This window comes from Girardinichthys multiradiatus, chromosome 4, assembly GCF_021462225.1.
Source record: "Girardinichthys multiradiatus isolate DD_20200921_A chromosome 4, DD_fGirMul_XY1, whole genome shotgun sequence".
Lineage (NCBI taxonomy): Eukaryota > Metazoa > Chordata > Actinopteri > Cyprinodontiformes > Goodeidae > Girardinichthys > Girardinichthys multiradiatus.
In genome coordinates, this window is record NC_061797.1 from 18,464,916 (window position 1) to 18,487,877 (window position 22,962).

A 22,962-nucleotide genomic window follows, 5' to 3' on the forward strand; every position below is an offset into this window, starting at 1 on the left:
ATAGACCAGATTTCTTTAACAGAAGTGAGGCCAACTGACCTGTACTTTAGCCCTAAACAGAAATGTAAGACTCAGATACCAACTACAGCATCATTAGCCTCAAGCTTTGACCCAAGATAAACTCTGATTGCTCATGCCGCCCCACATGAAATGCTTCCCTAAGTGAGCCAAACCACCCATAAATCAAAAAAAGCAACTCTGTGTATGTATACGATTTGATTTGCTCCGAGTTGGAACATCAGGAATGGCATAGGATGCAAACGATGCTCGGCTAAACAGTTACGTGAAAGACAAAGGACATGAAGGGATGTCTCCTGGAGGCATTAAACATTAAAATTAGCAGCACTTCACTAGGTTTGCATTTTGAATTTGCATGAGAGCTGATGGCTATATGGTGTTATTGTCTGGCATGTAGGGCATACTCTTGTCTGGACAACAAAGGATGAGGGTGCAAACACAAACCCCTAAGCCCTATTTAACCAGAAAGTTACCTGCGACCTTCCGCCACAGGTTCATACCGTCGGACACTCCGGTCACTGCCTGCAAAACTATAGCTCAACTAATAATGTTACTACTATATCCTTTGGTGCCCGTTCCAGATGTGCCATCTCCTTGCAAAGCAAACACTTTTACATATGCATCACTGGCCTATAAACTAGTCACACTTTCAGAGGAACAACCTGGGATTCTTTTAATGACAAATGGTCTGCACTTGTATAGCGCTTTATCTAGTCCGAGGACCCCAAAGTGCTTTACACTACAATCAGTCATCCACCCATTCATACACACATTCACACAGACAGTGGTGAGCTACATTGTAGCCTTAGCTGCCCTGGGACAGACTGACAGAACTAGGGCTGCCATACAATCGGTACCACCGGGCCCCCCTGACCACCATCAGCTGACAAGGTGGGTGAAATGTCTTGCCCAAGGACAAAATAACCGAGACAGATGGAGCAGGGGTTCAAACCAGCAACCCACCGGTTATGGGACGAACCCCTACCACCTCAGCCACTGCCGCCCCAAAACGAGATGGAACACAGCTTAGATATTCTTAGCCTATACGTTCTTCCTTCTTGCTGAGATTGAAGCGTAAACATGTTTAAACGCAGTGATAGGTGCACTGCAGATTTATTTTTGCATCATGTGCTGCATAAATATGAATAGGTTCAGAAGCAGAACCCTCCTCATCCTATTTAAAAAGGGATTAAAAGTACTTAACTGGAAGTTGAACTGAGCACATTTAAAAAGTCACTTCTGTTTCTTTGGCAATGTAGTGTTTGTAAATATTGGACAAATCAGCCCTCAGGTGACTAAGGAAGCATCTTCTAAAACTGAGTGATAGCAATCTTTACTATTCACCCTAAATAGGAGTCCTGATTTCCAAGGACATTTAATGTCCTCCTCCCAAAATGCTTTCAGTCATCAAATGACAGAAATTACAGCAGACTGAAAGCGTCTCCACCAAAGTGTAACCTGCCCTGTCTTAGCCTGGCTCCTAGTCCAGTTTCATGACTCGATAAGACCAACTCCTTTCAAAACCGGTTCGGTGACTGTGTAAAACTTCCAAGACGGTGACAGGACTTTAAGGTTTTATTAAACATGCACTCAAAAAAAAAAAAAACCAAAGAAAAAAACTGTGTAATCAGGGGGGAAAAAAAATGGAGATGGATGTCAAATTTTTCCAAAATTACTAAACATCAATGCTGTAAAATACACACCATAGATGAAGCTATCTTAATGTAGCGGTATTCCCAACATTTACATATTTGAGAGAAACCGCATATTTAAATGTACTTTAAAAAAAAATAATAATAAAATCATTGACTCAAAGTGAAAAGGAGCAAGAGTATACCTCAAATAGACACCTCTATCATGTATATGTGAAGTGAGCTGCTGGTTGCATAACTATGGCAATGAGCCACAGAGTCAACACTCCACGCCACAGCAGACTATAGAGACTAAATAATGTGCCGTTTCTTGTAAACCACAGTGAAAGTACACACTACCCCCAGAGAAACACACGATCCCTATTAGTGGGCAGTGTTGACTTTGACACCTCCACATCATAAGCCGCAAAACTCTAGCTGCACAGATTAGGAATAACAGGGGCATTCCGAGAGAAGGCGCAAGGATCCACTTCAAATTATGTTTTAGACATAACACTTCATCATTTGATTTTTTTTTTTAAATACACATAAAGTCGGAATAACTCAAAGAGAGGACATTCTGTAAAGATAATCTTGTAAAGCAATGGTCCTTCTCACGCACAGTCAAATCGTTTGAGGACGGAGATAATCACAGTTCAGCCTGTTCAGGTAATCTATAACAGGTGAACAGCTATGGAGGCATCTCAGCGAACCGACACACATTTACCAGTCAGGTGTTATTAGAGGCGCACTGAAGGGCAGCGCTCCCTGGATCACTCACCCCATTGCCGCGGACATAAGGTGAAACTCCTTTTTATTCGGAGGCTTGAATGACAGATGGCAAAAATAATAATGTCCAAAGTGTGGTCCTCGAAATATTAGTGGTCAGCAGAGTCCAAACCCACGGGTTGTCCGCAGCAGAAAAAAAAGTCCTCTTGCTGCTGAGAGACAAGTGAAATATGAGATCACTTCTTCGTAAACTCGATTCACCGGGTTGTCAAGCTGGCTCCCACAGAAACACGTTCAGTTCAGGAAGTTTTTTTTTTTTTTTTTTTTATCCTCTGCTGGTTTGTCGCTCTTCTTATCAAACGTGAGGCTGTAAATCCCACGAAGGAATGGCTTCCTCCTCGGTGTTCCCTCTCGCAATAGGGCGATAATGAAATAAGTTGCTGTTTGCCTGCCTGGTTTGTACGCGGAGTTTCTTCCTCCCCAGTGGGATTGTGTTTCATCTGAAGGGCAGCGACACGGAGCAGCTTCTTCCACCTGCCTCTTTTGCAAATACCACCCACTCTCTTTATCAAAACCTGCGGTATCTGCGGAGCTTGGCTGCGGTTTCACGCTGAAAGTTGTGCCCGGATTTGAGTCTGAAATCACAAAATGTTTAAGAAAACAAAGCCCAGAGCTTTTCTTCAAAACACTTACATGTTTAAGGTGAGTGCTGTGCTGAAATTCCTGGAGTTTTAACCATTTACCGTTATATACAGCTAGATGCAACACTGATTTGCATATTCTGCTCAAACTGCGCCTCTATAACCGGACTTAATGCTGACAGATGATACTCATAAAGAAGCTTTAAATAGGTTTTTAATAACTGGAGCTCGTTTAATGAAGGGCAGGTGCGCGCGCTCCCGGAACCATTATATTGAGCTCGTGTTTCAGGTGGTCGCATTGTGGAGGATATAAAACCATTAAAAACAATCATTTGTTCAGACTCAAGTTCAGCATTATTAAGTTTAAAACATAATCATTCAGAGGGTAGACCAGACATTTTGTTGGAAATAAAACTTACTTTATTTAGAATACAAAGAATGGGATTAATATTAGTGTTTTTATGGGTACCGGCACATGTAGGAGTTGGAGGGAATGAGAAGGCGGACAGGATAGCAAAGAAGGCAACACAAAACAACATTAGCTTTATAATAAATATTAGTAGGTCAGAGGCAAGAAATATAATTAAACAGAGAATCAGGAAAGAGTGGCAAAAAAGGTGGGATGAAGAAAAGAAAGGAAGATGGTTTTACAGAATCAACAAGATAGTAGGAGAAGTAAGAACAGGAAGAAGGAGTAGAAAAGAGGAAAGATTAATTACAAGATTAAGACTAGGACATACAGGACTTAATTCTACATTGTTCAAGATAAAGAAACATAATACAGGAAAATGTGATCATTGTGGAGAGGAGGAAACAATAGAACATGTAATATTGAAGTGTCAGAAATATGAACAAGAAAGAACAATTTTAAGGAGAGAATTTGTAGGTATTAAAGAAAATTTTATATTGAGAGATACTTTGCAAAGAAGTTTAGGTAGCAAACATATTCAAATTATAATTAGATTTTTCAAAAGCACTAAATTAATAAATAAAATTTGATTGTTGTAATAGTAAATAAGATTTAAAACCATGAAGAACCACACTCCATACCAGTTGGTGGCGGTAATGCACATCTTCAAGTTATTTGCCAACTGCCAAAAAACAACACAGAAGAAGAAGAAGAAGGTGGTCGCATTTCTGCGACGTTCCGATGCGGGTAGTTGCTAGAGCTAACAACAGTACGGTTGTCGTCATTTGAAGGTTTCTTCTCATTTTTTTGTGTGTAAGTAGATTTGTAGGAAATGTGTAAGTTGTTTTAATGTTTCTGATTAAACTGTACGCAGTTATATTCCGGGTTTTGTGTTCATAACTGCCAGCTTTCTATAAGCAAAATCATAATATCCGTGTTAGCAATATTAGCAACTTAGTTTGACTGGCTTTTCATATCTGCTTTAAAATATACACTTTACTTGAACCTGTATATGTGGTAGAAAAGAAACGGAGCAATGTGAACAGGGGAAACCCGAAGTGACCTTTTCAGAACTTTTCGCCTTCAATAGGACGTCCTGCACAACTCTAGAAAAACAAACAGTCGTAAGGGTAAAAAACAAAACTAAATTGAGCTTAAAGTGCTCACCAATCTTTCTAAAAGTACGTTTTCATTTAATTTTAGTGTTCAGTATTTTTTAATATCAATCTTTCACCATCCTACATCTTGATTCGGCAAAATTTGTCCACTCTGTCTTGCTGAACGTGTCCTAAAATATCAGATTTTGAGATCTCTTGTCTACAGACACCTTCAGCAGAATTTGTTCTAAACTCTGGCCAGGCTGTTGAAGAATCATCTCATTTTCTTCAGGTGAACACATTCTTCTGTTGATTTGGATTTATAGTTCTTCTAATTATAATGCAGGGATATGAAATCTATTTTCAACTTCAGTCATTTAGCAGACAAGGGAAAGTTTTGGATTGAAATTGACTGGTAGTTTGAACCGTTCATCATTTGATCCACTTTCAGTTTAAGACCCAGTTTCATCAAGCTGATGCTTCCCCCACTGTGTCTCAGTGTGGCTATGGCATTCCTTTGGTCAAACATCTAGTTTTGGTAAAGCCATGTTTGTCACATTTTCTCCAGCAACTGGAGACCTCCTTCACTGTGTAGGTGTGTCCGATCCTACTAGGATAGCCAAGCAATTTCAGGTTAACATTGGGTGTGTACACAAGAAGATTAAATGCTGAAATTGGATAAAAAGGTGCTTTCACCAAAGTTACTGCAGCCATTTTTATTTTTTACATTTTCTCCCAAGTCAGATATGTCTGTTACTTGTACAGGATATGTCACATTAAAAAAATAAAAATAAAAAATTGGTGAGCTACATTGTAGAATTTGTAAAAAATATTTTGGGATCATACTAAACTAGAAACTAATATTTGTTTGTAAATATCATTGCTGTTTTGTTTTTTTCTTTTTTCAAAATGTAACTGCCTTTTTTTTTGTGGCTTGCTAACAGAATGTCTGAGACCTCAGAAAATGTGCCGAGTTATGAGGAGCTGTTTGTTCAAAGATTTTCATCAGAGGACAGTGAATACCAGCAGTATCTGAACCGTCCAGCTGACCCACCACCCATTGTGGAGGACTGGCGGGGGCGTGGAGGGGGAAACCAGAGGGGCAGGGACAACAGGTAGTGTTGGTTTGTGTAGTAGTTTGTATTCAGTCAGCCATTCCATGGGAGGTGTTTTAAGATGCGAAATACTGCAGTAAGCAACATGAGCAATTTCTTTACTCAGATCACGCATATCTTTCAGGTACCAGGACCGTCGAGGCTATAGAGGGCGTGGCTGTGGAGAAGACAGGGGATGGCGAGGGGACCGTCGTGGGCAGCAGCAGCACTGGCATGACAGAGACAGGAGCTGGGGGCATGGCAGTGGATATCAGTCTGGGCCCAGAAGCTCCAACCAGGGATACAACATCCATCATCAGCGACCACATTATGATCGCTACTGATTGCCACAGATTTGTCAGTATTAATAGTAGTAACTGTGTTATGACTCAAGATGTGCTGCCTTGTCATAGGTGATCCAATAAGCATTGAGTGTTGTAAGAAAATACACGTATAGGCAGAAGTTTATAGTATAGTGGGCAATCTAAATTTCCAGGATAAATGTATTCATGTTACAGCTTTATTCATACCATCAAAATACAAATGCACTGACTTGCAAATTAATTTATGTTTCTGTTATGAGTTTTTCTAATAAAAAGGACTGTGACCATCCCATCAGATATATAAACTAACTGTTGCATCAGCCTCTTCACTTAAACTGACTTAAGCACAACAGCCATCAGCAATGTGTTTCCAGTCTTTTAAAATGTTTCCTCAATACATGAAATCAGTGTTTTTCTTTTAATTTAGTTGTCCTAGCTTAGTTACTTGAGTTTTTATACAATATAAGCTAAGAAAAAAAGGTTTTTTTTTTTTTTTGTTTTTTTTTTTTGGAAGGTATGCATATCTTTAGCGTGGTGTTCACAGGAGCACTTGGTAAGAACGAGGTATCAGCTGGTGTTTACTTAATATACAAAGACAAACAAGTTAAGAAAACAATGGTTCAATTCATTTTGGCTGTTTTCTCATTACTTTTACATCAAAGCTAATCTTATAGCTATTAATATGCTGTTTATTTAAATAGGAAACGTAATGCTAAAAGGTATTCAGAGTGACACCTGAGCAGATCTAAAGTGTTTTTCTCAAAGTCTCTTTTGGGAAGAATGGAGTGTCTCATATTTACGTGTAGCGATGTTAAAAGCTATGTTAAACATTTATCAAAATTAATCTTTTTATCATTCTCAATTTATTAAAAAGTCCAAAGAAATTAATTCCTTAATGGGGATCTTATTTCATAATTTAAAGGAACCACAATGATAGCAATAAAACATTAAGAATTACAATATTCACACTTGAGTTGAAACTGATTATCAAAAGTAGTATATATCAGTACATGATCACAAAGTAACCCTTCCTCACCGAAGGATCAGTTAACACTAGTCACCTAGCATCATTCTGTGGCAGGAACAGCATAGCACATTGAACAGACTTGTCTCAACGCCTCAGCTGTGAAACTCAGTTCCTCCTTTGTCCTTAAACAATAAAGTGACACAAATGAAATAATACATTTTCCAATATTCCACCAGGTAGATAGAATTAATTCATATTTCACCACCTAATAGTTCTGAACTAATTTCATTTTATCTGAAATAAAGCTTGAAACTGTCCAATCATATTCAATAAATAAGAATACTGTTAAGTTAATTTATTTCAGGAAGTCGATTCACTAAGTTAAAAACATTTAGATTAATTAGACACTGATGTTTTCAAGCCTTTATTTCTGTTGCTTATGATGATATTCTGCTTAACTAATGAAAACATGACATCTAAGGTCAGAATATTACATCAGACCAATAAAAAAGCTTTTTAATGTAGAAATCTAGGCTAAATGAAAAGTATCTATATTATCTGCTTAAAGGTTATTTTCAAAAGGTACTTTCAATCTTTTAATCAATTTACTGAGATGTACCTATACTTACAACAGAATTAAGGAAAACACAGCAATTGATTTTAAGGGAGCTTGGCTTAAAAAGTACCAGAATTGTTTTAATCTGTGCCCATGTGACAAGTATATTCTAATTTGCTGAACTTTGCAATGAATGTCAAATCAATTAATTGTCCTAAACAAGGCTGACATTCAGGAATATCTTTCTGTTTTAAGTTATTTTACTTATGCAGCACTTAAAACTCCAACAGACAATGTCTCTGGCACATTAGTAAGTAGACAAAAATGCTCTTTAGCAAGACCCAGCTCAGCTTGCTGTAGGTAGCTCATAGACCTCCACTGGTGGTGGTTTAGTTTATGTAAAAACATTGTAATTGTGGTGTATCAATGTATATGTTTGCTTAAAAATGTGGTTGGATAATATGCCTACCTGCATGTATTTACATACACTCCAATCCAAAGATATCTGATGAAACAACACGTTTTTACTCATCACTGTCATTAATGAATAGTTGTGTTTCTCCTAGAAATAGAAACTCCTGGTTATTGGTGATGTAGCATAGTGTTAGTCCTCTGATTGGTCCACAAGGTGAAACCAGTGAGTGTTGTTGGCAAAGGATGCTTTTTAAGCAGACCTATAATGCTTATTGATATGAATTATGTTTTCATAAACAAACTAACACGTTTGCTAAGAGGAACTGCAAGCAGTATCTTCCCGTGGATTAAGGCAGCCAGTCTTTCCTCTGTTTTGTTCACCAATTGGGCTGTTTATATGGGTCACTGAGGTACAATGTTTGGATTCTCAGTTATGTTTCTTAGGAATAAAAAAGATCATTTTGGATTTCTACAAGTGGTATTTACCCATCCAGGGTAATTTCTTAAAATTTTTGTTAAACTGTCTATCTATCTGATTAGCGCCGCTCAAGTTTGAGTTTGGGCCTCATGCAGAAAAACTGGTTCTGAATCTGCTCTCAGAAATTCCTTCTTAATTATTATATTCTTCTACTTTATATGTGCATCAGCTGTTTATTTTAACTTTACTGAGCATTGTCTGCCTAAAGAGTTGACCCAGAAAAGGTTTTTCTTTATCAGCCTCCACCGTCCATGTTGTGACCTTTACCCTAAGTGTACTCTCAGTAGAGAAAAACCTGCATTTACAGTTAATATTCAGAATAGTTCACATTTTGAAAAGCAATTAAAATATCGATGTGCATCATTAATACATGCATTACTGGCTGTGTCATATGTAGCTTATTGCCTAAAGATGTCGGCACTTTGGGCTTTACAGTCCATTAACAGCGGAGCTCCGTTAAGTGATAAACAGTAACTGTGAACACCCTTTGTTCTAATGCTACTGGATTTAATACGGTTTCTGTGGTTTATATTTAAAGCTCCACTGCACACAGGGTTGAGATTTCATTCGGACTATCCAATGACAAAAGAAGTGAGGGTGACGCTGTGTAGCAGTCAGTTTAGATTAAATCATCTACATAGAGTTCTGTGTCTCCAGCCCTCTTACCCAGCACAGTTGGGATTGTCCATTTGTTTTAGTCTTTGTTTTTCACTGTCAAAAACAGTGATACTGAATAACTGCCTAATTCTGAAAGTTGAGGTGTTCTTTAAAGTTATGGGATGGAGCACCTGCTTATTGCAAAACTATTTCATATGACCTTAATATAGTTCTGATTTTAAGATTAACACAAACTGATGTGTGGGCAGAGACAGGCAGTGTCTGTCAGTGAATGTGTAAAGGTTCTTCATCTTCTTCTTCTTACTATTATTATTATGTATTTTAATTGTGAAACACTGAGCTTTTGTCCTGTAATAAGTGCCACATCAATCAAATGTACTGCTTATTTGTGTTTTGTTTTGTCTTTTTATTTCTTTTTTATCTTTGTTATTGTGATTTCCTCTGTTGCCCTCTACAACTTCTGTTTAGTTTCTCTCCGTCCTCATCCTTGTCTCTTTGTAAGTGTCATGGCCTGTCAGATTTGCTGCCTGGACCAGAAATGACATGCTTTGCCGATAAGTTAATAAACAGTTGAACAGTGGAAATATCTTAATTTCCCCCCATGTATAACAAATTTGCCACAGACACACTAAGGCAACCAGTCCCACTATACTGTAAAAGATTGCCAATAGTGGCAAATAAATAAGTAAATACATGAAAAAAATATTCTCCTTTGAAAATACATGCACAAATAAAAGGCAGTTCTAAATATATTAAATCAATATTTCTTTCTTCAAACATCCGTTGAGGGGGAATTTAACTTTCTCTTTTTTTTTCAATTTTTGAAACAAACACATTGTGTTCTTAGAGGCTGCTTTTTATTTGTAATAATTAAGACATTTAGTAAAATACCAAAATTAATTTTTTTTTATCCAAACAACTTGCAGAGTAGGATAAACTGACATCCTTTGAAAAAAGTAGACCATGTACAGTAAAGACTAATCCAGACCTCAATGTGTTAATCGGGTCCCTTCGGGAGCCACAGAGTATTGACCAACCCCTTCTCATTTGTTCCACTAATCTTCTAAATAGAGTATACCAATATTTAAAATTGTGTTATTGCTGCATGAAAAAAAATCTCCAGAACAACATTTTAGGATTTATTAGAGAAAGTCAATGATATTCATTCCTCGCTGCATTTTAATTAGTAATCTGATAACAAATCATGTGGTTTAGAGACTAGGAGGAAAAACAATAGAGAGAGCTGATGGGAGTACTCCCTCAGTCTCATCTGCTGGGTTGTCAGGCTTCATTTGGCCTGTTTGGGACAATACAATGTGACAGCAATGGAGACAGTGTGCTGGGGGCCATGTCCTTGGTGATGAACTCATTCAGCACAATCACTACTCTGCTCTCTCCCCTTCTTAGCTCACACAGAAATACATGTGTGCACACAATGCACTCCGGCCTCCCCTCTATTACACACAAACAAGCGGGCCCTGCATCCCCCCGGCCCCTGCAGCACTTTGCGACCTACATCTGGTGTTGGAGAGTGCAGGGACTAAGATCGGCCCGGGTCAGCCAGCCCCCAGCAGACAGTACATAGTATTCGTGTTGCATGTAAGTCTGAATGGTGGACCGACGCTTGCTTTTTCTTATTGAAATACACGGTTTCCAGCTTTGCAGAGAACATGTATGTCTTTACACAGTTGTATCTCATGAGCTCATATGAGCAAATGGTAACCAGCCACCCGAATGCATTTCATTTAGGAATTAGGTATGTGCTTTTAAAAAATTGCTGCTGTTAGATTAGATTTGACAGCATCATGTCTTCTGTTCATCCAGCTGCACACCCTATAAGTTAATCATGCATCTGCTCAGGTCATGCATGTAAAGATAGTGGACTATGCTGCTGACTGGATCTTGTTAGTCTGATTATGTCTGGTGGTACCTTTACTGGAACATGCAATAGGGCATTGGGAAACGCTGCAGCTAAAAAGTCTATTTAAGAAAATTTCTTCCATTTCTTTTTTTTAAACGTCAGCTATTTTCACTTTTTGCTAAATATTTTGACACAATTCTGTCGAACTTCATTTCACCTTGAGCAATTATTTATAGTATATGAAAGAAAAACTGGAAATACACTAAAAAATTGTGTCACCGAAGGACTGCTTCAGATGCAGGAAAAGGTCACAGCTACATATAGATCTCCAGTCATGTTGGAGACACGCCTTGCTCTTTTCTAACAAGTTGACACAGTATGCTAAATGTTTAATAAAGTGTCTGTGACATGATTTGAGAATAATATAACTTGGGTATCAGGTATCTTCTGCTTCTGTAAAAAACAAATAAAGCAATGTCTGACTGAAAAGTAAATCTAAAGAAAAAAAATCAAGATTGGTAGGATTCTTAGTTTTTCCTTTTTTACTTTACAGACTTTTTAGATGCATGGAAAAAAATGAGTCAAACTTAATTTTCTCAGTCTGCATTGTTTTACTTTCTAGTTGTTAGCTATATTATAACAAGTGAACAAATCAGTGAATTCAACAAGGGTCTAAATCCATGAAATGATTATTTTTGTCAAGGTATTTTTTACATTCTGCTGGTGAACTTGATGACATGCTGAAGAAGTAATTCAGACCTTTGAATTAGGTGAGTTGGAAGCATTCAATACAGGACTGAGACACTCTGGTCTGAACAGTTTTAAACCAAAAGAGCTTCTAATCTAGTTTAATTTGTGGACAAAACAACAGTTTTAACCCATCTCCTGTTTATTCAGGGGCTTGCAGGGGTTATTGATGCTCACCATGCAATCCTGTCTACATGGTGTTTAATTAGCCAACTGCTTAATATCATCAAGATAGAAATTGCATAACCTCCACCAGCTGGACAAAAGGAATATGCACACGTTTTTTTCTGCAGGTTAGTGTTGTTCAGAAGCAGTCGACACACACACACACATCCAGAGCTGGGTGTCACTCCAGAACATTCTGTATAAATGCCTTGTTAATGACTTACAGATATGGAGGATGTGTCGTAGCACACTGCACAGAATACCGAAATAAATGTAGGTGTGAATATGAATTATACTAGCAGCTGAAAGACAAGCTGCAAAAATTAAGGTTAATTCTAGCATGAAATATGCAATGCAGATTTCAGAGGCACCTAAAAGATGGAATGGCTTCAAATGATTTCAGACTGAGCAAAACGGAACATTTTTCAAAGAGAAAAGGCATTGGACAGGCAGACATGTGAGAATTCACATAAAAACTGTGCAAATGTTTCTAGCTAGAGTTTGTTTGAATGTCTTTAAACTACATGTGAATATGTTGCATGAAACCTGTTTGTGTTGTTATATGAGCAGGGGTTATATACTATAAATTAGCATACATAAAGCTACTTAATTACAGATTTTGAAACAAGCCAGGTGGAAACTTTGTAACACAACTTTTGTTGGCTGTTGAGAAGCATCTTGTGTAAAGTAAATGTTAATCTGTTGTATTTAAATTTTTTTCTGGTATTAAGATAAAAAAAAAATAGAAACATAGTCCCCTCTCATGTCTTCTTCCGGTCCAATAAAATTGCTATTTACAGTGACACGTTGTCCCTTTACAACCAGAAACCTTAACATATTTTAATGATTATCATAAAGTGGAACGAAAATACTCCATGCGTTTTAAATAAAAATCTGAAAAGTGTGGCATGCACTTGTATTCAGCTCCACTGAGCTAGCTCTGTGTCTCTGAGAGCTTTGCAGATTCAGAAACTGAAAATGGTGCTTATAGCTCAATGTCACTCAAGTTACAAAGTGGCAAAACCACCAATTTACTAGTCTTACCATAGATTCTTAGCAGGCATTAGATTGGGACTTTAACTATGCCATTTCTGTCACAGGAACATGCCTTGATTTAAATCTCTCAATTTTTGCTCTTTCTGTATGTTTACGGCTGTTGTCCTGCTGAAAGGTTAACATCTGTCCTAATCTCAACTCTTTTGCAGCTTTTAACAGATTTTTTTCATTAGAGAAAGAAAAAAGAACCAAGAACAGAGCCCGATGGGAACTATCAAGCCTGAACCACTTGGTAAACATTTGATTTAATGTTCCTACAAGCTATATTGTTTTACCTTCATGCACCTGTGATAGAGACAATCTGGCTTACTCAGTAAGATTACTTTTCTCACTGTCTGTATTCAGCTCTGAATTCCAAGGAGAGAAACCACCAAACAGCAATCAGAGAGAGAGAGGTGATAAAACCAGAAACAGATACTATCTTTGGTAGTGAGAAAGTAAAGGTACATTTTTCTGTATGAGAAAACTACTGTCTCTTGTAATTAAAGCTCTTGTGGACAGATTCAGAGTTTGTTTGATGAAGCTATGCATTGCTGGACAGGCCAGGCCATGCAAAACTTTATACACAAATACAATATTTAAGTATTTAAACCAGTTTCCCAGGATACATAATTAAGTTTAGTGAAAAATATGAAAAGATTACCCCATCTATCTTCCTATCAACTCTGACCAGCTTATCTGCCTAGATAGAATATAACCACAGTCACAGTTACACATTATCACACAGCAAAGTCCTATGAAGTGCTTTTGATGATGTAGTCCTGCTTCATTGTGATAAACATCCCACTTCTGCACAGTCATGTGTCAAATATTGTCAAAAACTAACAGGAGAGGCAGAAATCGCCTTCCCGGCCGTTGGTGTTCAAGCCGAAGGCTCAAACTGTAAAAGACAGCTCATTCTGCTGTCATACACCCACCCACACAGTAGCAGACACAAACACCACCACACACATTAAAGCACCACAGATCCCTCTCATGGATTTCTAAGATAACTTCAGGAAAATCACCTGACTCGGTTTATATACTGTTCAAGCTTTTCATTTACCCTCTGCTCAACGGAAATTTAGTGTAATGGAAAATTATTTCAAAGTGCTCTGATATTCCCTTCACCTCTCTCATTTGTTTCTGTGTTGTATCACTCACAGGTGACCTTCCATCTACCTCTCACCTCTGACCTCTGTGTTTGATTAGTGTTCTGTTTTTATTAGCAGATGGACTCTAAATTCAAATGCTGGAGAGTTTTATGGTTAACACTTCCTGAAGTGTATATTTCAAGGGAAGGTAGATGGGTGCCCTCATAAATAACTTTGTTAACTCTGACCCGGGGAGGGTCTAGGGGCCATATTTCTAAAACTCTTTGCAGTTGAGATAACACTGTCATGTTCTGGTATAAATACTGTGTGTAAATGTTGATCGGGGCTCTGTTTCACTGACTAACCTCAGTGTCAGGGTCTTCAAACGCTGAATGCCTTTGAATAAAACTTATAAGACAAAGTCCGGATTTTCTCTTCTTGTGAGTCAACTTCTCTCCACTTTGATAAGAAATTCCACAACAATTTTAGCGTCACGAACAGGATCTAACGTGCCAGAGGAGACCGCAGGAGGGGACACGGACGCCTGGCCAGCCTGGAGACGTTGTCCTCAGTCCACTTCCATTTTACGGAGGGGAGTCCTCATGTCCGCCTGCGGCTTCTGGCTGATTAGATCCGAACAATTTGTCTTCAAATATATCTGGGTGAGAAGTTGCTCTGTATGATATAATGTATATTATTATTTTTATTACACATTAACCATCATCTCCTAACTAATTAATTAGGTTCCAGAGTTGCGAGAGGGAGGACATCAGCTGAGGGCCCGGTTACCCTGCAAAAGGAATTGCAGGGAGGTTCTTATTGGTAACAATAAGATAAAGCAAAACACAGGGTTTTGCGGGTGGTTTTTAGCAATTTTCTACACCTCATAAAGGAGAAAAGCCAGTGGGCAGACGTGCCGCTGAACAGGTAAAAAAAAATGGTTCCGGAACCTTGAGGCATCAGGGGTGTCTCCTCCTCCAGACTCTGATTTATAAAATAATGAAAGGAAAAAGTGGGGATGATTGTGTTAAATGTGCTTTAATTTGGAAGATAAGTTTGGTTTTTCACAGCGTGGAAGTTTGAGTGTAAATAAGTTAAATAGTTTAAAAAGTTTCAAGTAAAACAGTTGATGGAAAAATAAATAAAAAACAAGAAAAGATTAAAAAGCACAGAGTGCATCAATTAAGGGGTTAAAGAGTTAAAACTTTCCTGAAGGAAGTTTTGTTTGTCTTAAATATTGCGATCAGTCGGAAAAGAAGGTAAAATTGAAAAGGGACATTAGAGATGCGAAAAGAAAGTTGTTTTAGAAAGGAGTATAGTTCATGTTGTGGAAGGAAGTGACAGGCAGGGGGACAACTGACTGACTGACTGATAATATGTATTTGTACAAAATCTGAACCTATACTAAACTTTTCTTTTGCCTCTCTCACACACAAATACACACATATATGGGATTTAAGTTCAACATCTGCGTTTTTGAGTCTGGACCTTAGAAACCTGCCCTTCTCCATGGCTACTCCGCCAGAGACGCTTCTCCAGCACGGCCTGAAAGAGAGAGATCTGCCTTCCTGCATGTTGAAAATCGCAGTGTGACTTTCTACAAAAAAAAAAAAAAAACTCAGAAGAAGTCTGGACCCACTGAGATGGACAAAGATCCATGCTGTTTGCAAGAGCCAGAAGAGTGATACACTGGATTTATATTGAAAGCACATCTTATGCGGGCAGAAGAGAAACCGGAGCAAAGTTTCTTCTTTCTCCCTCCTGGAGAAGTTAAAGTGGACAAAGAATGATTGAATGTCTCACCAACAGACCTGGGAAGGGCCTGGTTGTTTTTTGGACTGATAGAGGACTGTGTGCCATGATAGTCTGACTCTGGAGCGATTAAGAAACTGATGGGGGTAACGTACAAACACACACACATTTGCATAAATCTTTTCCTATTTTCTGCAATGAAGAACGCTTATTAACCGCTGCTCATGTGACACGCTTGCTTGACGTTGACAGATATAGCGGGTTAAAATATTATTTTAGGGTTAGAAAAGTATCTTTAAAAGGGTGATAACTTAACTCATTTGATACTTTCCAGTTAATTCTTTCAGAGAAACAAGTTCTCTTTCGTCGTGGAATATTCAGGATCAATTATTATAGTTATTAAAAGTTATGAAAATGCAGAGGAAGTTACAACATCTCCAAAACTCAGCAGTAACCAAGTGTTTCTATGTTATTCTCAGGACAGATCTCATGAAGGAGCATTTTTAAAACCAAGCGCATGCGTAAAACCTGATGGGTTTCTCCTTCAGATATTATTTTCTGTTGTCAGAGTTTGTATCCCATAAATCTAATGGGTAGAGACCTCATTAAAACAGGCTTAGTTCTACTGCAGATGGTCTTCATACAGTTTCTGACACAGTATTTACAGTTTGGTGCAGTTCTTGTCCACAAGTGTTAACTGACGCTTATGGAAAGTACAAATTCATTGTTTTTCACAGCAGCTGCTGGGAAGAGGTTATATTAGGTTTTTTTCTTCCCTCTTCTGATTCATGCAGCGTGTTGATTTACACTGTACCTTATATCAGGTCCTGACAAAAAACTATGAAAGGTTTGGTTCTGCAGTTTCTTTTTTCTCCCTTTGGAGAAGGAAAGGACACCTGATCAGTTCTGTGCTGCACAGAAATATTAAAACACTTGTTGTTTTCTAAGATATCACCAGCTAAAAACTTTTAAAACTTTTGAGAGTAATTGGTTTTGTTAAACACATTTTCCTTGGTAAAACAAACCTTTAAAATGAGTATGAAAAAAATTGGGTTATTTATAAAGAATCTGATTGGACAGTGGTACCACACAAAAATTAAACTAATCTCATGCTTCCTAAAAGACTCTGCATGAAAAGGCCTTCAGAACCGTGGAGTTATTTTCCACCACAGTATCAAGTTTTTAAGGATGCTTTTTCTTTATTTTAAAACAGATCTGGGTTTTGTTTTTGGCTTTTTAGCATAATGTTTGTCTGAAGCTTCTTATGAACTGGGTTAGAAGCAAATATGATCTGAGGTAAATTAGGAGCTGTGAACTAATAATTTTAAATCTGATTATTGTCCAAGCAGAAACAATATATTTAGCCAATCCTTCAATCTCTGCAGAAAGTTAACACCATTGTTCAATGCAGTAGTACTCAACTTGTGGTTCCTGGACTCCTGAAGCCTGTAAGCCATAGATTTTGGGTCCATGAAATTATAATACTTAATTAAAGGTAGACTGATTACCTATTAAAATAGATCTAAGTCAATGATGAGTTCCAGTCATTTTGGTGACTTTGAAATGCAATAATACTCAAAAATTCTACTTTGGGGAACACAGATTGGGGTTGAAGAGTTTAGTTTTGGAACCAAGGTTAGGATTTTTATAACAGAATCAAGACAAGTAAAATTCTTTATTTTAGGAAAATAAAAGAAATAAATGCTCTCTTAACAGTAAGAGGATGGTCGGCTCAAACTCAAGTCTCCTTGTTTGATTTCTTAGGGTTTAAAGATTAAAAGAATACATGGGAGTACAAAGGTACACAAGGTGATTTCAGATTACTAAGAGATAAAATATTGAAACATTTATCAGCATTTGGATTGTAAAAGAGGGGTTCTAGTAATAAGTTTTCCCCAACTCTCAAAATTTAAATAGCCAAATTAAAGAAAATGATGTTTGTTCTTCTTTAAACACTATGTGGGAAAAAGTCCAGTTTGGAGACAAGCTTCTTATCTTAATTTCTGATTAAGTCAAACACTGCAGTTTAGTTTAGTTTGGGTATAACATAAAAATGTCAACGCTGACTTTTCTAATTTCCCCTCGGGGATCAATAAAGTATCTTTGAATTTGAATTGAATTAAATAAAAAATACTTCTTTGCATTTAACTTGAAATTCTGCAATGCAGCTGCGATCAAATTGAGCCAAACAAAAAGAGAATTGTAACAATAACTCTCAGGATTGTAGTTATTATTACAGAGTTACAGTACAAAGAATTAGCAAAAGGTTTCAGCATCAGTAAATTTGGATTCATATAAGAGAAAACTGTTGCTGTGCTTCTAAATACTTTGAGATCTCTTTGGACTATGTGCACTCATTTTTAAAAAGGATCCTGACGATTGTCATAACAAAATTGATCAATTATAGCATTAAAAGATATGGCTGAGAAAACATATTCTGAAAAGAGATTGTTAAAAATTTCTTTGAATTCTTGAAGCTTCAAATTTGGCCATTTGTCTGTCTTTGATGTTTTGTCTTTGTTTTGTTGGAATTAATGTTTGTTTATATGTTGCATGACAATAATTCATGTTTAGAATAATGTTTCTAAATCCCAGATTGATTAAAACTTTGAGTTTTCAGGAGAGTTAAGAAGCAGCTTGTTTCTGAGGTAGGTGCATGTTAATAGTTTTGCAGTTTAAGTTACACTAAGATGGGATGGAATGAAGAAACTGTGGGTCCGCCCATAGGCTGCCAATCAGAGGTTAGTTCTGCCTGACTCCGCCCACCTACCAGGTTGGTTCATGCCTTTGTTGTCATGGTAACGCTCAGCACCTCCCTTCCTGAGTTTTAACACTGTTTAAGAGACAATAGAGTCAAAATGCTTGTAGTGATTGTTGCCTTAAAAACATGTTTTTTTTTGTATAATAATTAAGGATGTAGCATGACTTTTAGATTTAAGTGTTTTATTACTAAAAGGTTAATGAAATAGTTTAAACTAGTTTGAAGAATTAGTTTTGCAAGCAGAATCATTGGTGATTTATTAGATTGAAAGTTTCCCTGGTGCCATTAAGCTAGCTGACAGTTCAAGATATGTCAAAAGTAAGGAATATATTTTTGATAAAGAATCAGAGTCATGCCTTTATACTTGGTGGGAATTATTTATTTGATTCAATTTGTAGGGTTCATTCATCCAAATTACATTGGATGTCCATTAATCTAATACTCATCTTTGTACAAGACAAATTAGGATGATGTGTGACTAATTTCTAAGTGAGACATTGATGAACTGAATGACAGTTAAACTGAATTGCAGTTAAAAACATCTGGATTTTCTTTATGTTGCTTTCGTTAAATTCATAGTGACACATAGTTATGTCAGAATTCATTTCTTTGGTTCTATGTAATGTGATCTTGGTTACTAAAACATTTTTGTACAAACTTTTTGCTGGATTGTCGCATGGGTTGGACCCTGCGCCAGAAGAGGGGAATGTCAGAATAAAGTAACATGGGGTTCCAAAAGTTTTAGCACTCATGGGAAAAAGGGTAGCTCAGACCTCCAGTGAGGACTTAGTGACAATGCGAGAGAGACGTTGTACTTTGATTATATAAATGGTGCATAGCTCCCTAAGACCACATTCTGAAAACCTCTCTGAAATTATGGTGTTGATTCTTTTGTGAAATTTTATATCTCCACAGATTAGACCATTTTTGAAATTCTTTTTGGGTTTTCTGAAACTATGAAATGCTGTAATCAGACCTTCCTCAAACATCATGTCACATTTTTGATATTCAGAATATTTAGCTGATGGTTACTGCTAGTATATCAGGTGAAGTCAGAAGATCAATTCTTTGAATTTTGTTGGATGTTTTGATGGAGTTCATGTAGTTAAGCACTTAGGTTTGAGAATGGGACTTTGAATTGAAAATTAGCCAAGTGTTGTGAAGGCTCTACCTATTGTTCTCACTTATATGAGATTGAGACAAAGGACACAGGCAAATCTCAGTCCTTTTGAAGTGCTGTGTAGCAGGTCTCCTATTTTGGACATGGGAATATTGCCAAGATAATTTTCTTCCACATCTTTGTGTGAAGATAGGATGTTGTTTTACTGTCAAAACCTGTCCACTGTGTTTTCTCAAGTTTCACAGACGGTGAAGGCTGCATTACCAGAAACAGCCACTTCCACCCTCCAGTCCTTTATTCCTGGCAACTGGATTCTGGTCAGAGAATCTAGGAGAAAACACAGGAAGTCCAGGCGCTGGAATGGCCCATATCAGATCCTACTAGACACCCAGGAAAGCTGCAGGAAAGCTCCAGCTCCTCCAGCTTCATCTGGCTTCCAGGACGCAAGTCATCTTCCAACTGGATCATCCACAGCCTGAAAGGTGTGAGGACAGCGGACCACCACAAGATAAAGAACTGTAAGCTGATCACTGGCGAGTGATTGAACAGGTGGTTGAAGAACACTGTTCTTACAAGGGCACAATAATCCCTTGGACAGTGCAACGTTATTTCAGAATCTACTTAAGGCCATCGCATTGCCTGAAAGTTAGAAATCATAAGTTGGACTATGGAAGCCTGACTTCCAGCAGGTTAGAGTTCCTGTTTCTAAATATATTTCTAGAGGAGCTTCCTACGACCGCCCACCTGTACCAGACTGGTAACAGGGCAGCTTGAAGCGCAGAAGCCACTCAGGAGAGGCAGCAGGATTTTTTTTAATTATTATTAATTTTTTTTAAGTTGTTTATAATTTGTTTTCTTTGAGAAAAAACTGTTTGCTTTCAGTACCAGAAGAAAGGACATTCCACTTCAAGGTCACGATGCAGTTAAATGGAAGATGGTCTGTTCTGATGCTAATGATTGGTATTTCAAGTATTTTTATAACTCTTGTGTTCATTTGGGAAAAGGTACAGCAAAGACAATGTAAGGCTAATTTGAGGAATTGTGCTAATAATACTCATCAGCGGATTCGAAGAGAGATCCATCACTTTTCTGACTACTATGATCATGCTGATAATGTCTGGTGGCAACTGATGCATCAAACTGTGAGGAAGATAAGAAATGATAGTTGCTATGTTTGTTGTTTGATTCCACATGCTATTAATGATCAACCATTTTTGGTACCAGTTCCTATTGATACTGCTTATACTCTAGCTACTTTCTTTCCAGATAACCAGTTGGTGGAGGTCATTTTTCCTTGGGTGAGGAATTATGCTGTACGGAAAAGCAGAAATGTTGGTAAATTTTCTAGTGAGACTAATTTAACGTGTGCGTCTACAGGAACTCTTTATAGATTTCGGGGTAATAGAAATCCAATTAAAGATCCAGATATTTGTATTGCTCAGGAGGAAAGCACACCTTATTTCCTTGGAAAGACGGAGGGTTGTAAAACTATTATACCAGTTTCATGTGCCTTGATCCACAGTAATACATCTAGACCTTGTCCTGTCAGAACTGATCCGTATACTATTTCAGAATCTTTGGCTCCAGATCCTTTTGTGTTAACTCTTAACCTTACCGAATGGAAGTCAATTGTATGGCATGGCAGGTAAATTAACCAGGGTTCTTGTTACTTTTCCTAGTAGAGATGGGTTCTCGTGTCCTAAGAACATGGTTTGGATGTGTGGAAACAGATCATATCTGTATCTGCCTGCTAATTGGTCTGGAGTATGTTATCTGGCTCATTTACTACCTACAGTCACGACTTATGATTCACTCAGCCCATTATTAGAGAGGAAGACAATGCTCAAACGGCAAAAGAGAGCTAGGATCCCACATTGGAAAGGGATTTTGGGTACAATTTTTCCTAATTATGGTGCTGCTAACGCCGCCCATAGGATTAATGAGTTGTCAGTTGAGTTAGAAAATCTTACTGCTTTATCTGAGGAAGGTTTCACTGTTCTGACCACGGAGCAGCAGGCTATAAGAACTATGAGTTTGCAAAATAGAATGGCTTTGGATTATCTGTTAGCTGAGAGGGGTGGTGTTTGTCATTTAATTGGGGAACAATGTTGCACTTTTATTCCCGATGTGTCTAAGAACATGACAAGTATCCATGATAAGTTTGAGGACTTGCTGACGACCCAACAGAAGGAGAATATGAGTTCCTCTTGGACTCCTTGGTCTTGGTTCTTTACTGGTGGATGGACATCTTGGTTAGTAAAGATTGGAGTGATTCTTTTATGTTTCTTTTTGATTTTGGTGTTTCTTTCATGTTGTGTTATTCCAATGGTTAGGGGAATGGTGATGAGACTGGTACGTTTTTCTGTGTTGCCTGTTGATAAGGATGTGAACTTAATTTCTGTTTGTCATGATTGTGATGATTCTGCATTTGCGGTGGCAGATGGTATGGATACCGATGGATTTTATGTTGCTTGAGATGCTTTAATGATGTGCTAACTCTAAAGTGTTTGGGGAGTTATTACTGATGTTCAGCATTTTAGTGGTATATATAGAGATTTGGAGTTTTTTTTTAAGTGTTGTTATCCTTATTGTTTTAGCTTTGTTTTGGTTGTAATTTGAGAACAGTAGATCTTAGGGGAAGCCATGAAATAACACATGTATTTGTTATATATTCTTTTCATTTATTAGTTTTACTTTGATTATGAGCTTGGGTGCTGGTTTTGTAGAATTTTCTTTTAGTTTTGTGATTATCTTGTAATCAGAAGAAAGGAGTGTAATGGAAAATTATTTCAAAGTGCTCTGATATTCCCTTCACCTCTCTCATTTGTTTCTGTGTTGTATCACTCACAGGTGACCTTCCATCTACCTCTCACCTCTGACCTCTGTGTTTGATTAGTGTTCTGTTTTTATTAGCAGATGGACTCTAAATTCAAATGCTGGAGAGTTTTATGGTTAACACTTCCTGAAGTGTATATTTCAAGGGAAGGTAGATGGGTGCCCTCATAAATAACTTTGTTAACTCTGACCCGGGGAGGGTCTAGGGGCCATATTTCTAAAACTCTTTGCAGTTGAGATAACACTGTCATGTTCTGGTATAAATACTGTGTGTAAATGTTGATCGGGGCTCTGTTTCACTGACTAACCTCAGTGTCAGGGTCTTCAAACGCTGAATGCCTTTGAATAAAACTTATAAGACAAAGTCCGGATTTTCTCTTCTTGTGAGTCAACTTCTCTCCACTTTGATAAGAAATTCCACAACATTAGTCTCCTCAGTTCTTTTAAACATCATATGGAGTTTTATTTCAACACATTCCAGGTCTTCTAACACAGCACAGGTGAGGGTTGAGGCTTGAATGTGTGTGCTACGTTTATTTAACTGTTTTACATTGTGGGTGGCATAAAAACAAAACTAGAAAATTCCTGTTTTAAGCTGATTTTTCAGAATCTTTCTT

General features: G+C 37.6%; 2 protein-coding genes across 7 annotated transcripts in view; one reads left to right on the forward strand and one right to left on the reverse strand.

Annotated features, from left to right (window-relative positions):
* The window catches only part of homer2 (homer scaffold protein 2), a 29,396-nt gene extending 26,183 nt beyond the window's left edge, over positions 1-3,213 (reverse strand). The window contains exon 1 of one of the 3 annotated variants that reach the window (XM_047363010.1): positions 3,072-3,213. In XM_047363010.1, coding sequence (XP_047218966.1) covers positions 3,072-3,073 — 2 coding nt within the window. In that variant the 5' untranslated portion in view covers positions 3,074-3,213. Of the gene's footprint in view, positions 1-2,430; positions 2,569-3,071 lie in introns of those variants that run through there. The other 2 variants (XM_047363009.1, XM_047363013.1) reach the window with 2 other exon arrangements.
* Positions 2,307-6,251, forward strand: LOC124866945 (RNA guanine-N7 methyltransferase activating subunit-like). 4 transcript variants are annotated; one of them, XM_047363014.1, is made up of 4 exons: positions 3,290-3,308; positions 4,145-4,241; positions 5,470-5,640; positions 5,765-6,251. In XM_047363014.1, exons 3-4 carry the CDS (start codon positions 5,471-5,473, stop codon positions 5,961-5,963), a joined length of 369 nt encoding a protein of 122 aa, XP_047218970.1. In that variant the 5' UTR covers positions 3,290-3,308; positions 4,145-4,241; position 5,470; the 3' UTR covers positions 5,964-6,251. The 4 variants fall into 4 exon arrangements, with proteins under 4 accessions (XP_047218973.1, XP_047218972.1, XP_047218970.1 ...); XM_047363015.1 differs by lacking the exon at positions 3,290-3,308 and adding an exon at positions 4,752-4,817 and having other exon boundaries at positions 4,153-4,241; XM_047363017.1 differs by lacking the exons at positions 3,290-3,308; positions 4,145-4,241 and adding an exon at positions 2,307-2,450.
* Positions 6,252-22,962: the final 16,711 nt, after the last annotated feature.

Excerpts from the sequence above, each read along its gene's own strand:
- LOC124866945 (XM_047363017.1), top strand. The coding sequence starts at position 5,471 with ATGTCTGAGACCTCAGAAAATGTGCCGAGTTATGAGGAGCTGTTTGTT. Across the intron at positions 5,641-5,764 it reads CAGAGGGGCAGGGACAACAG|GTACCAGGACCGTCGAGGCT; the intron begins GTAGTGTTGGTT and ends CATATCTTTCAG.